The sequence below is a fragment of the Schistocerca americana genome, chromosome 7, assembly GCF_021461395.2.
Source record: "Schistocerca americana isolate TAMUIC-IGC-003095 chromosome 7, iqSchAmer2.1, whole genome shotgun sequence".
NCBI lineage: Eukaryota > Metazoa > Arthropoda > Insecta > Orthoptera > Acrididae > Schistocerca > Schistocerca americana.
Window position 1 is genome coordinate 147,192,509 of NC_060125.1, and position 15,021 is coordinate 147,207,529.

Consider the following 15,021-nt stretch of genomic DNA (forward strand, 5'->3'; position numbering starts at 1 on the left):
CTTATATTCCGTAGGCTCTCACTTTGTTCATCAGGCTACAGTGCGGAATTGTATCGAACGCCTTCCGGAAGTCAAGGAAAATGGCATCTACCTGGGAGCCTGTATCTAATATTTTCTGGGTCTCGTGAACAAATAAAGCGAGTTGGGTCTCACACGATCGCTGTTTCCGGCATCCATGTTGATTTCTAAAGAGTAGATTCTGCGTTTCCAGAAATGACATGATACACGAGCAAAAAACATGTTCTAAGATTCTACAAGAGATCGATGTCAGAGATATAGGCCTAAAGTTTTGCGCGTCTGCATGACGACCCTTCTTGAAAACTGGAAGTACCTGTGCTCTTTTACAAAAATTTGGAACCTTCCGTTCCTCTAGAGACTTGCGGTACACGGCTGTTAGAAGGGGGCCAAGTTCTGACCACCTCCTCTCCCCACTCTCTGTCCATCACCTCCAGCCCCTCTCACTGTCCATCTCTTCCTCTTCCTATTCTCTGTCCCTTTCATTTTCCCCACCTCTCTGTCCATCTCTTCCACCCCCTGTCCCTGCCCAACTCTTCCTCTTTCCTTTTTCTGTCTGTCTCGTCTCCTCCTCTCTCTCTCTCTCTCTCTCTCTCTTTCCCCCTCTCCCTCCCTCCCCCCCTCACTCTTTCCCTCTTCCTCTCTCTCCATTTTCCTATCTCTGCTGTCTCCTCCTCCTCCTCCTCCTCCTCTTATATATGTATATCTTCTCCTTCCCCTCACTGTCTGTTTGTTTCCTCATCCTCGTTTCTCTCTCCCCATTGTCACACTCACAATAGGAGGCCAACGGTTCTTACCATTACAGTATTTCTTTCCAGAGTGTAGCTAATATGTCTACCATGTTTGACTGAAACTGTTCTAGGGGTTTATTATGAGATTTTTACTTGTGGCTTTCCCCAAATATGCACATGTCAAGTCTTCCATGCGTATTGTAAACTTTTTCACCTATATATCTAGCGAATTTCACCGTGCTATTTCATTTCCATGCAGCTCAATGCTTATGACGACTTACCTTCTGAATTATGTGCTGTACAATGACATACCTTTCCTGTTACATCCAGTGGTACATGTGTCTGCTGTATGTGAAATGTGTTGTGGATAGTATTAGTAGTAAGGAAGCAACAAATTAAAATATGCTTGGTGCAGCAGCGGGCACACTACATTGAATACTATAAATGGCGTGCCAGCACTACCAACAGAGATGTCCCGTTGTTTGGCGATGCGTTTGTTATCTGTCGATGATCTCAAACGAGTGCGTCCGCACAACACTGAAGGAGTCACAGCTGTATACGGCCAGCTACCATAAGGAAGAGCGGACAGGTTGGCGCGATCTTGTTGTCACGATGGCAGACACCTCGTCCAACGACTCACCGTGTTTTTGTTCACTGCCAAGTCTCATCAGCCAAAAGAACTCTATAGCAGTCTCTGCCTGGAACACGCATTCGTTACAGACACTAGATGCCATTTTGAAGGTTCATATCACGTCACCATCTATCGGAACTTCATGAAACTGTAGGCGCAGAAACGTGATTATTCCGCGATGTCACACAACAAATTCCTCATTTTTTCAACCGTAATTAGCAGAGAAAAAAAAGTGATGCATTACTTATTGAACGCTTCTCGTATTTTCCTAGTTAGATTCAGCGGCAGATGTGGTTATTGTCTGCCAAAAGTGTTGCAAATAGAAGTAGTAGCAAGGAAGTAATACATTTAAACATATTGCTAGATGCAGTAACCTTTCACGTATCTGAGTGTTTCTGATGTCATATCTCCTGAACTAAGTGTCGTATAATGATGTTATTTTTCTGGTACATTCAGTGATATATGTTAATCCTGTCCAGAAAATATGTCACGAATACAGTTTGCAGTAAAGGAGCAACAAATGAAGACGCCGTGCTTCATTTGGAAGTTTTACTGCATGAATAGCGAAAATGTAGTAAGTGATTAACTTTTTTCCTTTTGTCATTTGGTGGGGATCGTCAGCGAGAAAAAGTTACGTAAAGATTTGAAATTATATGTAAAGTTGGAAGTTTCTAAATGCTCTCATTCTCAGATATTGGTTCACTAATGCAGGGGTATCTCGCGTCGTGGCCTACATTGCCCTTTCACCCCCACCCTTAACCCTTTGACGGATGGATAGTTCTATCCCCCACAGTGATTCTTTTCAGACAGTAAATGATATTTGTACGAAGTTGGGTTGAGACTGGGCCAATGGTTCAGTTCTTATAATCCTCTATTAGTCCATCTCGTGCTCCACCCCCCTCTCTGTCTATGACCTGCTTCCCCCTTCTCTGTCCATCCCCCTCTTCATCCCCCACTGTCCATATACTCCACTCCCTCTTTCTGTCCACCTCCTCCATGCTTCACCCCTGTCGATTTCCACCACCTCCTCTCTCTGTCCATTTCCTCCTGCCCCTCCGTCTGTCTGTCTGTTCCTACTCCTATTGTCCATCTCCTTCTGCCCCATATGTCCATGTCCTACTCCCTTGTGAGCCTATCCCCTCTACCTCTATGTCCATCTCCTCCTCCTTCTTCTCTCCATCCAGTTTCCTGCTGTTTCCTTTCTCTGGCCACCTGCTCCTCTCCTCTTCGTTCATCTGTTCCTTCCCCTCTGTCCCTCTCCTCCTCCCCTCTCTCTTTGCCCAGATCCTCTCTCCTCTCTGTCCATATATACTCCTCCATCGTCTCCTATCCACCTCTTCCTCTTCCCTTTCCCTGTCCATTGCCACTTTCTCCTGTCTCTGCCGCTCTCTTCCTCTCCCCTATCTGTGTCCATCTCCTCCTCTTTTCAAATTATCACCCCCACATGAACAGAAGGAAGCTGCTGATTCTTGTTGTTGTTGTGATCTTCAGTCCTGAGACTGGTTTGATGCAGCTCTCCATGCTACTCTATCCTGTGCAAGCTTCTTCATCTCCCAGTACTTACTGCAACCTACATCCTTCTGAATCTGCTTAGTGTATTCATCTCTTGGTCATCCTCTACGATTTTTACCATCCACGCTGCCCTCCAATGCTAAATTTGCGATCCCTTGATGTCTCAGAACATGTCCAAGCTGTGCCACAAACTCCTCTTCTCCTCAATTCTGTTCAATACCTCCTCATTAGTTACGTGATCTACCCATCTAATGTTCAGCATTCTTCTGTAGCACCACAGTTCGAAAGCTTCTATTCTCTTCTTGTCCAAACTATTTATTGTCCATGTTTCACTTCCATACATGGCTACACTCCATACAAATACTTTCAGGAACGACTTCCTGGTACTTAAGTCTATACTCGATGTCAACAAATTTCTCTTCTTCAAAAAACGCTTTCCTTCCCATTGCCAGTCTACATTTTATATCCTCTCTACTTCGACCATCATCAGTTATTTTGCTCCTCAAATAGCAAAACTCTTTTAGTACTTTAAGTGTCTCATTTCCTGATCTAATTCCATCAGCATCACCCAACTTAATTCGACTACATTCCATAATCCTCGTTTTGCTTTTGTTGATGTTCATCTTATATCCTCCTTTCAAGACACTGTCCATTCCGTTCAACTGCTCTTCCAAGTCCTTTGCTGTCTCTGACAGAATTACAATGTCATCGGCGAACCTCAAAGTTTTTATTTCTTTTCCATGGATTTTAATACCTGCTCCGAATTTTTCTTTTGTTTCCTTTACTGCTTGCTCAATATACAGATTGAATAACATCTGGGAGAGGCTACAACCCTGTCTCACTCCCTTCCCAACTGCTGCTTCCCTTTCATGCCCCTCGACTCTTATAACTGCCATCTGGTTTCTGTACAAATTGTAAATAGCCTTTCACTCCCTGTGTTTTACCCCTGCCACCTTAGAATTTGAAAGAGAGCATTCCAGTCGGTTCTTACCCCCACAGTATTCCTTCCATACAGTAAGTGACATGTGTATCAAGTTTGGCGGAAATCGGTCCACTGCTTTGGGATGAGACGTGGAACACACATACATACATATGTACATACATCCAGTTTTGTAATATGGATGGATATATATGAGGAATTGTAAGTTAGGGTGCTGAACAGCAAGGTCATCAGTTCCCATATTTGCACCAAATTTACACGATTGTGGTAAAAATCTATTCAACAGTAACAATAGACTGGAAAATCAAATTGTATGCACACACAAGGACTGAAAAGACCTCCCTGAGATGGTGAGATTCATAAAAGAGCAACAATGTAGGTCAGAAAAAATACAACAGAAGAACTAGATAAAATTAAGTATATAAGACCAGCACAAATATGTTTAAAAAGGGAACAGATGACAGTGACTGGGTACCTATTTCAAAATAATTTGTGGCCGTATTAAACCATGAACCATACACGCCCCAGTGTCGGTTAAAACAGAGGGGGGAGCGCATGGGAGAGGCCCTCAGGCCATCAGCATATAAAACATTCATTTGAAATATGTCGTATCGACGTGCTCGCGACGTGAGAGAAAGCAGTGGACAGTGTCCCACTCTGAGCATTGTAAGAGCTGCTTCTTCAACACATCGTGGTCGTAAGCCACATCCGCACTGAAGGTTTCGGTGACCGCAGCTTATTGCTCCACATTGGCAGCCACTGAGTCTCCCACCAACGCATCGTCTTCTGGGTCACATGTACCTGCAGGGGGACCGGACACCGAGCAGGAGGAGGAAGGGAGCAAGCCTCCTCGGCAACCGCGTCAGTGAGTTCATTTCTCCAGATCCCTGTGTGCCCTGGAACCCAGAAAAATATTATTTCTTTTTCCTGCCTTTGTAAGAGGAGGAGGGCGTCCTGGAATTACTGCACCATTCCATCCGCTGGATACATCTCACCAATACCAAGAAGGGCATTTTGGTAATCGGAGTAGTTGAAGAACGTCTTGCCACGCAGATATCTCATTTGCACCAGTGCTCTCAGGACAACAAACAATTCCGCATAATAAACTGAAGACTGCTCTGGGGGTCCTATCCTGATGACAAAGTCACAGAACAAGGCCAGCATCTACATCTACATCTAGATAGCTACTCTGAAATTCACACTTAAGTGCCTGGCAGAGGCTTCATCGAGCCATTTTCATACTACTTCTCTACAATTCGACTCTCGAATGGCGCTTGGGAAAAAAAAATGGCTCTGAGCACTATGGGACTCAACTGCTGAGGTTATTAGTCCCCTAGAACTTAGAACTAGTTAAACCTAACTAACCTAAGGACATCACACACATCCATGCCCGAGGCAGGATTCGAACCTGCGACCGTAGCGGTCTTGCGGTTCCAGACTGCAGCGCCTTTAACCGCACGGCCACTTCGGCCGGCGCTTGGGAAAAAGGATCACCTAAATCTTTCCGTTCGAGCTCTGATTCATCTTATTTTATTACGATGATCATTTCTCCCTACGTAGCTGGGTGTCAACAAAATATTTTCGCATTCGGAAGAGAAAGTTGGTGATTGAAATTTCGTAAATAGATCTCGCCGCTGAGAAACCGCTTTTGTTTCAGTTACTGCCACCCCAACTCGCGTATCATATCAGTGACACTCTCACCCCTATTGCTCTAACACGAAACGAGCTGCCCTTCATTGCATTTTTTCGATGTCCTCCGTCAATCCTACCTGGCAAGGATCCCATACCGCGCAGCAATATTCCAGCAGAGGACGGACAAGTGTAATGTAGGCTGTCTCTTTAGTGGGTTTGTTGCATCGTCTAAGTGTTCTGTCAACAAAGCACAGTCTTAGTTTCGCCTTCCCCACAATATTATCTATGTGGTCTTTCCAATTTAAGTTGCTCGTAATTGTAATTCCTAGGTATTTAGTCGAATTGACAGCTCTTAGATTTGTGCGATTTATCGTATACCCCAAATTTATCACCGAGCGAGGTGGCGCAGTGGTTAGCACACTGGACTCGCATTCGGGAGGACGACGGTTCAATCCCGTCTCCGGCCATCCTGATTTCGGTTTTCCGTGATTTCCCTAAATCGCTTCAGGCAAATGCCGGGATGGTTCCTTTGAAAGGGCACGGCCGATTTCCTTCCCCATCCTGCCCTCACCCGAGCTTGCGCTCCGTCTCTAATGACCTCGTTGTCGACGGGACGTTAAACACTAATCTCCTCCTCCCAAATTTATCAGATTTCAAAAAATGGTTCAAATGGCTCTGAGCACTATGGGACTTAACATCTGAAGTCGTCAGTCCCCTAGAACTTAGAACTAGTTAAACCTAACTAACCTAAGGACATCACACACAGCCACCCCGAGGCAGGATTCGAACCTAAGAGCGTAGTAGACGCGCGGTTCCGGACTGAAGCGCCTAGGATCGCTCGGCCACCTCGGCCATTAGATTTTTTTTAGTACCTATGTGGATGACCAAGCACTTTTCTCTGTTTAGTGCCAATTGCCACTTTTCGCTCCATACAGAAATTTCTCTCTAGATCGTTTTGTAATTGGAATTGATCTTCTGATGATTTTACTAGACGGTAAATTACAGCGTCATCATCTGCAAACAATCTAAGGGGGCTGCTCAGATTATCACCTAAATCATTTATGTTAATCAGGAACAGCAGAGGCCCTATGACGCTACCTTGAGGAACGCCACATCTTTTCTACTCGATGATTTACCATCTATCACTACGAACTGTGACCTCTCTGAGAGGAAATCACGAATACAATCACACAACTGAGACGATACTCCATATGCACGCAATTTGATTAATAGTCGCTTGTGAGGAACTGTATCAAACGCCTTCTGGAAATCCAGGAATATGGAATCGATCTGAGATCCCTTGTCGATAGCAATAATTACTTCATGGGAATAAAGAGCTAGCTGTGTTGCACAAGAACGATATTTTCTGAATCCTTGTTGGTTATGTATCAATAAGTCATTTTCTTCAAGGTGATTCATAATGTGCGAGTACATTATATGCTCCAAAATCCTACTGCAAATTGAGGCCATTGATATGGGTCTGTAATTCAATGGGTTACTCCTATTTCCTTCCTTGAATATTGGCGTGACCTGTGCTACTTTCCAGTCTTTAGGAACAGACCTTTCGTCAAGTGAGCGGATGTATATGATTGCTAAGAAAGGCGCTATTGTGTCTGCATACTCTGAAAGGAACCTGATTTGTATACGATCTGCACCGGAAGAAGAGATAAAATTCCCCCTGCTTAGATCCATCCATATAAACACTAACAAAATCCAAGAACCTGTGTAATACCTAGTCAATCTGGTGCACAGGTATTCCAAAATTTTGAGGTACAAAGACTTTCCACATCCATAAATCTAGAGTCCACATTCCAGGCAGGGTTGGGCGAAGGCTTTATAGAGTTGGAGAAGACGTACCCTGTCGGCTAACGCAGTTAAGGATGTTCAAAGGTTTGATGCATCTTCTCTTCAGTTCTTTAAGGTGTGGCAACCACTTCAGCCTCTCATCAAAAGTAAGGCCCACATGTTTCATCGCTTCCCTAAAACTGAGAATAGTACCCCAGATCTAAAACAGGTGAATTAAAAAGAGTGCGGGAGCGATTAAAAACACACACAGTTTTCCCCAAAGAGAATTTGAAACCTAATGTGTAAGAGCATATCTCGAGCCGCGGGATTAACAAACTCAGCTGCCGTGGAGCCGTTGCAAAGAGGCACAGAATATGGAGGTCTACAAAAAAGGAACATTGCACAGGACGCCTTACTGTGGACGTAATATGTTAATCCCAATGGCGAGCGCCGTTGCACTTAAAACACTTCCTTGAAGGACGTCGTTCTCCTACGTATACCGGCGTGACAGGACATTCCCGACCCCGTACCGAAAATACCTTTCTGGCAGAGAATACTGTATGTATATTTGGAGACACCATTCGTACAATTGGAACAAAATATTGCCTTCAGGTAGCATCGTAGGTCTTTTCCGAATCAAAGAATACACCGAAAAGCTGTTGCTTACGGAGGAAAGCTTCTTGAATCGCCGCTGTGGCAGGGTCAGGCTATTGAGCGTAGAGCGATTCCTCCTGAAGCCACGCTGGGAGCGACTGAGTAGTGATCTGGTTTCAAGGACCCACACTAGTCGCTGGGTGACCTTACGCTCCCGTCTTCTTCCTGCGTGGTTTGTCCGGTTAATACTACGATAAATGAGCCAGTCCGATCCTTCCCTTGTTTAAACATCTGGAGTTGGGAGAGTCTACTGTTATCCCAATTTCATTAAAGAATTGAGGGAGGGCTGTTGCGTGCCACTGCGCACTTACTAAGTTTGAACGAGGATAGACTGGGTGATTGGGGATTGAACATTATTCATCACAAGAAGAATACTGATTAGACAATTATTTCAAAATACATCTTTCATTCAAACACAGATACGCACAAGTTTCAAGACAATAATTATTTTTTTATGCTAAAGATGACAGAAATTAACTTGATTAAGACGCAATAAGAGTATAGGGGCAACCAGTTAAAACTTAAATTGGACAGCAAATCTCAAGAACTGCGCAAAGGCTGACTAATAGATAAGTTCATTTTGGGAAGGGGTGAAACTCACCGAACAAGAATTATTATTAAATACTTTAAATAAGGCATTAAATTTTGAAAACAGTAAATGTCGTACATTCGGGCATTAAATTCCTGTAGTAGCTCCGGAAGTGGTCGTGCCTGAACAACATCGGCTCTTACGTCACTGCGAATTGGGACACTTCACAACAGCCCGCCCCAGCTACTCAGATTATCTACCTCTAAAATACACATAAAATACAATTTTAAAAACAAGGGGGAAGGTACACATAGTCATGCAACAGTGGTATGCCAGTAAAGGAATCTATCGCTCCCTAAAAAAATCAAAAATCGGAACTGTTAAGAGTACTAAATGACAGTCGCAAACAGAACACTTCCTTTATTTAAGAAAAGCAACGGCTACAGGCAATTACTCAGTAAATACTTCCCGTGCAAACAGTGACAGACAAGTAGTGAAATTCAGAAGCTGGTTACGAAGGCCATCAATAACCCAAGTTAAATTTATAAACCATCAAGTATATTAATAAAAACATATATCAAGATGAGGCATTAAATAAACAAAAAATAAACACATCAGAGGGACCTTCCACATGGGAGGCTGAGCTTAGCCAAAACGATACGACAGGTTGTATCACAATAGTGACAGTTTGGCTCAGAAAAGTTCACGCAATAAATGCGATAAATAGGCAAGCACGCTCTAGGCACACACAGGCGGAATTACGTGACGTGATAACAGCGCTGGGAGAGACATGGCATGGCAACTGAATTCTAGCGCATCATTCCAAAATTTGTCACACATCAGGATGTTGCTTGTTTTTCCCCTGTATTTAACACTGTTCCTTCAAACACACCACAAACTTTACGACCTGATGTTTTCTGCCCATTCGTAATCTGCACCACTAAGTGGACTCCACCTGTCGGTATAGAGTAACCATTTTGCTTCCATGCATCCACATCTCAACAACTGACCTGCAAATGAGCATTAGTGGGTTGCTGTTGCCACATGGACTTGGAGGTACTACCCAACCTAAAAACATATGACCTGTTCCCAGAGGAAAATGAGGATTAGTGGGTTGCTGTTGCCACATGGACTTGGAGGTACTACCCAACCTAAAAACATATGACCTGTAATAGGTATAATTGTCAGTCTGCAAAAGACGTAAATGCTGATTTCACGGGTTGTCCAGAACACCGTCCTCAGTCACCAACAGAAGTATGTGCAGTTCACTCTTTACGCCCTGCATACACTGTACATAGGATATCCCAGAAAGAATCGCCAATATTAATGGAGATGACGTCCGCCGCCCATAGATGAGTTGTCAGCGCGACAGACTGTCAATCCTAAGGGCCCATGTTCGATTCCCGGCTGGGTCGGAGATTTTCTCCGTTCAGGGACTAGGTGTTGTGTTGTCTTGATTATCATCATTTCATCCCCATCGACGCGTACGTCGCCGACGTGGCGTCAAATCGAAAGACATGCACCCGGCGAACTGTCTACGCGACGGGAGGCGCTAGTCATATGACATTTACATTTTACGGATATGACAGGAACGATCATTCTAAGTAAAAGAAGTTCAGTAAACATGCGCTCTAAAAGGCCTTAAGAACTATGAGCACCTCTTCAACTTTGTTGCTGGGAAACAAATCTCTCCTATTCCAAGCTCTTTGCATTCCATATTTTGTGGGGGTAGTACAGGTTGAAACATAAAATACTGTTTGTTAAACATTGTCTCTGAGACCCATACCTTCAGAGCTATGAATACTGGTTGAGCGGAAGAGATGTTCCACAGTAGCGAAGATGAGCAATTGATCATAGCTCTTAAGATATACGTCTTGTTTTGGTCCGTACTATCTCGTAGCTGTCAGTAGAAATGATTTGTTTCACAGTATCGAAGATGAAGAAGTGCTCATAGCTCCTCAGGAGTGTATTTTCGAGCCCGTGTAAACTAGCCTTTTTCGCTTCGAATGATCATACCTGTCTTATCCCTAAATGTTTCCCATTACTCCTGGTACGCCATATATACGGTGGCCTTTCCAAATGTGTAGAAAATTAGGTAGAGAAGCTGATTTCCACAGAAACCAAGACGAACAGAGGTGTCGCTATTTTATTTTAACTCACAAGCGATAATTCGGAACGTAAAACTAATTTGGAGGAAAAGTAATCACATTATTAATATATCACGGAGCTACTTAATCTAAACGAAACAGACTGGTCGCAAAATGAATAAAAATTTCATCAACGGAACAAGTACAAAACAGTCAGAAATTATGCAAACACCGCCCTTGCTGTGGGCTTGGCTGGTAGCCTTTCTCAATGAATGTCTTTCTAGCTCAAGTGGCATATCCTTGGACGTATTCACAGCATACTACCCACAGGAAACAGAGAGATGACCATGCAGCAGATTGTTTTGACATCGCGATGCTGTTGCCTGTCTGGTCACTGGCGCTTTCTGAATGTCATACTTACAAAGAAAAACATTGATGTTAGATCTTGACTAAACTGTGGACGAAACAAAAAATTCTTTGTCTACATATTAGTTATGCTTGCAGCAGGTGACATTTCTGCACACATAAAAAGTCACAATACAAAACGCCAGTTCGGCGATATCAACTAAACAATCATCATGAAATTTATTGTTTCCATACTGGCGTGATGATACAGCAACCTTATTATTAGTATTACTTAGAAAAAAACAGTCATAGGCTGCACAATGTTCCTTATTAAGTTAACAACGACTTTATTCGCCCAGACAGGGCGTCATCAGCTTATGTTAAAAAAATCCAAAATATTCTACCAAAAAGCAACTGTCAAAGAAGGTATAATACCGAATAAAATGTACTAAAAACAACGTCATTGAGATGACGAGATCCATCGCGGCACAGAACAGGACCTCGTGTGCAATCTGTAAACACAGCCGTGCGCTAGGAAGGCACTGGAAGTAAGTTCAAATGCGCTTCCTTAATACAGACGCGCCTCTGGCGCTGTTCAAGTGCACGGCTGTGTTTATAGTTTGTGTGCAAGGTCTTATTCTGTGCTGCAATGCTTGTCATTTCCATCAGGTTACCTTATAGTACGTTTTATTTAGTATCATACCTTCCTTAACCGTGTGTTTTTTTATTTTTTAACAAAACCTCATGACGCACTATTTAGGTGAAACCCGTCGTTCTTCAGTTAATAAAAAACATTGTGCAACCTATGAATGTTTTTTTTTCTTAAATACACTACTGGCCATTAAAATTGCTACACCAAGAAGAAATGCAGATGATAAATGGGTATTCATTCCACAAATATATTATACTAGAACTGACGCAATTTAGGGGCATAGATCCTGAGAAATCAGTACCCAGAACAACCACCTCTGGCCGTAATTACGGCCTTGATACGGCTGGGCATTGAGTCAAACAGAGCTTGGATGGCGTGTACAGGTACAGCTGCCCATGCAGCTTCAACTCGGTACCACAGTTCATCACGAGTAGTGACTGGCGTATTGTGACGATCCAGTTCCTCGGCCACCATTGACCAGACGTTTTCAATTGGTGAGAGATCTGGAGAATGTGCTGGCCAGGGCAGCCGTCGAACATTTTCTGTATCTAGAAAGGCCCGTACAGGACCTGAAACATGCGGTCGTGCATTGTCCTGCTGAAATGTAGGGTTTCGCAGGGATCGAACGAAGGGTAGAGCCACGGGTCGTAACACATCTCAAATTTAACGTCCACTGTTCAAAGTGCCGTCGATGCGAACAAGAGGTGACCGAGACGTGTAACCAATGGCACCCCATACCATCACGCCGGGTGATACGTCAGTATGGCGATGACGAATACACGCTTCCAATGTGCGTTCACGGCGATGTCGCTAAACACGTATGCGACCATCATGATGCTGTAAACAGAACCTGGATTCATCCGAAAAAATGACGTTTTGCCATTTGTGCACCCAGGTTCGTCGTTGAGTACACCACTGCATGCGCTCCTGTCTGTGAAGCAGCGTAAAGGGTAACCGCAGCCATGCTCTCCGAGCTGATAGTCCATGCTGAAAAAACGTCGTCGAACTGTTCGTGCTGATGGTTGTTGTCTTGCAGACGTCCCCATCTGTTGACGCAGGGATCGTGACGTGGCTGCACGATCCGTTACCGCCATGAGGATAAGATGCCTGTCATCTCGACTGCTAGTGATACGAGCCTGTTGGGATCCAGCACGGCGGCCCGTATTACCCTCCTGAACCCTCCGATTCCATATTCTGCTAACAGTCATTGGATCTCGACCAACGCGAGCAGCAATGTCGCGATACGATAAACCACAATCGCGATAGGCTACAATCCGACCTTCATCAAAGTCGGAAACGTGATGGTACGCATTTCTCCTCCTACACGAGGCATCACAACAACGGTTCACTAGGCAACGCCGGTCAACTGCTGTTTGTGTATGAGAAATCGGTTGGAAACTTTCCTCATGTCAGCACGTTGTAGGTGCCGCCACCGGCGCCAACCTTGTGTGAATGCTCTGAAAAGCTATTCATTTGCATATCACAGCATCTTCTTCTCGTCTGTAGCACGTCATCTTCGTGGTGTAGCAATTTTAATGGCCAGTAGTGTACATACATTCGAAGTGTTTTGAATGTTGTCTGGCGCATAAAAATGTGGGAGCCGTCTTCAGATTTGCTTCAAGTTGCAACAGTGTAATTAAGGATGTAAAACACAGGCATAAAATTTCTGTTGTTCCTGTTGTCGGTGGAGGTACCTCTCTTAACAGCTCAGTGACACTTCTGGCCGTGTGTCTACCTCAGGAACCCGACGCCGACGCCGGTGGGCGGCGTGACGTGGCAGCCGTACAACAGCGACGCCGAGCGCAACTACCTGGTCATCGACGCGCCCATGGCGGCCGCCCGGGACGTTTACGGCAGCAGGATGGACTTCATGCACTCGCTGCTGCCTCTCACGTGGCCCTGACGCCGCGTGGGACACTGTTGCTCCGGGACTGATCGACTGCACTCCCTTAGAGCTCTGTCTTTCAGCAACACTGTGCAAAACTGTTTTTCTTTCCAGATAAATAAATAATGTGTTGCCTCACTTGTCTATCACACAGCAATCTTAGATTTCCACACACCAGTTTGTTCGTTTTTATGGTACCTTACCTGAAACAGTAAAAACGGAACCTTTATGGGATCACTTTGTTCTCTGCCTCTCTGTCTGTCAGAATGTTAAGACTCCGTTCCCTCAGACACGAGTACAGGTATCAAGTTGAAATTTATGGTTCGTACTACGGTCTACAGTGCCAAGGCAATGTAAAAAATTAAGCTTCTAGTTCAAGACAATCAGCAAACACTACCATTTTTTTAATATTCGCAGACTGACTCGTCAAAACCAATAGGATACTTCCCATTGACCTAGAATTATGAAATTTAGCATGAAGCAAGGTTTCACGGTACAAGTAAACGGAAAAATACCAAAATTGTTGATTTGTAATTATGTCACATAAGAAATAATTTTTTGCCGTTACAAAGTTACATGGGATTCTTAACCCGTCACAAATCTCAGGAACGACCCGAGGGATTGTCATCAGGTTTACAGTAATAAGTTGAGTGATTCACAAGGAAGGTTTTTGTGTACAACTTATAAATATTTCGTGCTAATTGGCTGAGCTACGATGAACTACAGTCTCGTGCCGCTGTGGAAACGATGCATTTGCCATCTAGCGGTGACAGGGGTAGAGCCATCGGACTACTGTGCATCACAGATCCATTACGAATATCTCATTTTACTTAAGAACTATCTCTGACGGTCTATGCTTACCATATATACAGCATCTGTAATGCTGCAGATCAAAGTAATGTTGGTAGTTGATGGAGGATTGCACTTCCACTGTTTGGATTGAGATTCCGATATAGAGTAAAATATCGGCAGAAGCTTCTCACAGAACAATTGGATATTTGCGCACCAACAGTAACCCTATTGCAAATTGTACCGTCTTCCTCTCTTGAGATTTCCATCGATCTTATCATAATCGCAACAGGGACAAGAGAGCAATCCGTAATTTCCAAGTAACAAACAAGTTAATATAACTCCAAAATTAATAAAGTAAATAAAAAATTACAATAGTGGATGTGAAATAACACACAATATTTAATTTTAAAATTAAAACCTTCTCGAAAGTCTTGGAAATCCTAGGACCAATATCTTTACAGTATCATCATAACAGGCAAAAATCGCCGAGATTCTCGATTCCAGGGAGGGATGAACTATCTATCTACTTGGATACGTTTGTATGGAATCGCCGGCCGCGGTGGTCTAGCGGTTCAGTCCGGAACAGCGCGACTGCTACGGTCGCAGGTTCGAATCCTGCCTCGGGCATGGATGTGTGTGATGTCCTTAGGTTAGTTAGGTTTAAGTAGTTCTAAGTTCTAGGGGACTGATGACCTCAGAAGTTGAGTCCCATAGTGCTCAGAGCCATTTGAACCATTTTTTTTTTGTATGGAATCCTGTGAGATTGGTTCCTACTTGCACTGCATAACATTGAAATGTACAATCTGTTTTGAGGCTCAAAATTTACATAAC

The 15,021-nt window shown here is 43.9% G+C and overlaps 1 protein-coding gene across 2 annotated transcripts in view; it reads left to right on the plus strand.

Moving 5' to 3' along the window:
• Positions 1-13,525, plus strand: part of LOC124622620 (cholinesterase 1-like) — a 207,293-nt gene extending 193,768 nt beyond the window's left edge. Inside the window, exon 11 of one of the 2 annotated variants that reach the window (XM_047148387.1) lies at positions 13,254-13,524. In XM_047148387.1, the coding sequence (XP_047004343.1) occupies positions 13,254-13,416 (163 nt within the window). In that variant the 3' untranslated portion in view covers positions 13,417-13,524. Of the gene's footprint in view, positions 1-13,253 lie in introns of both variants that reach the window. The other variant, XM_047148388.1, reaches the window with a different exon arrangement.
• Positions 13,526-15,021: the final 1,496 nt, after the last annotated feature.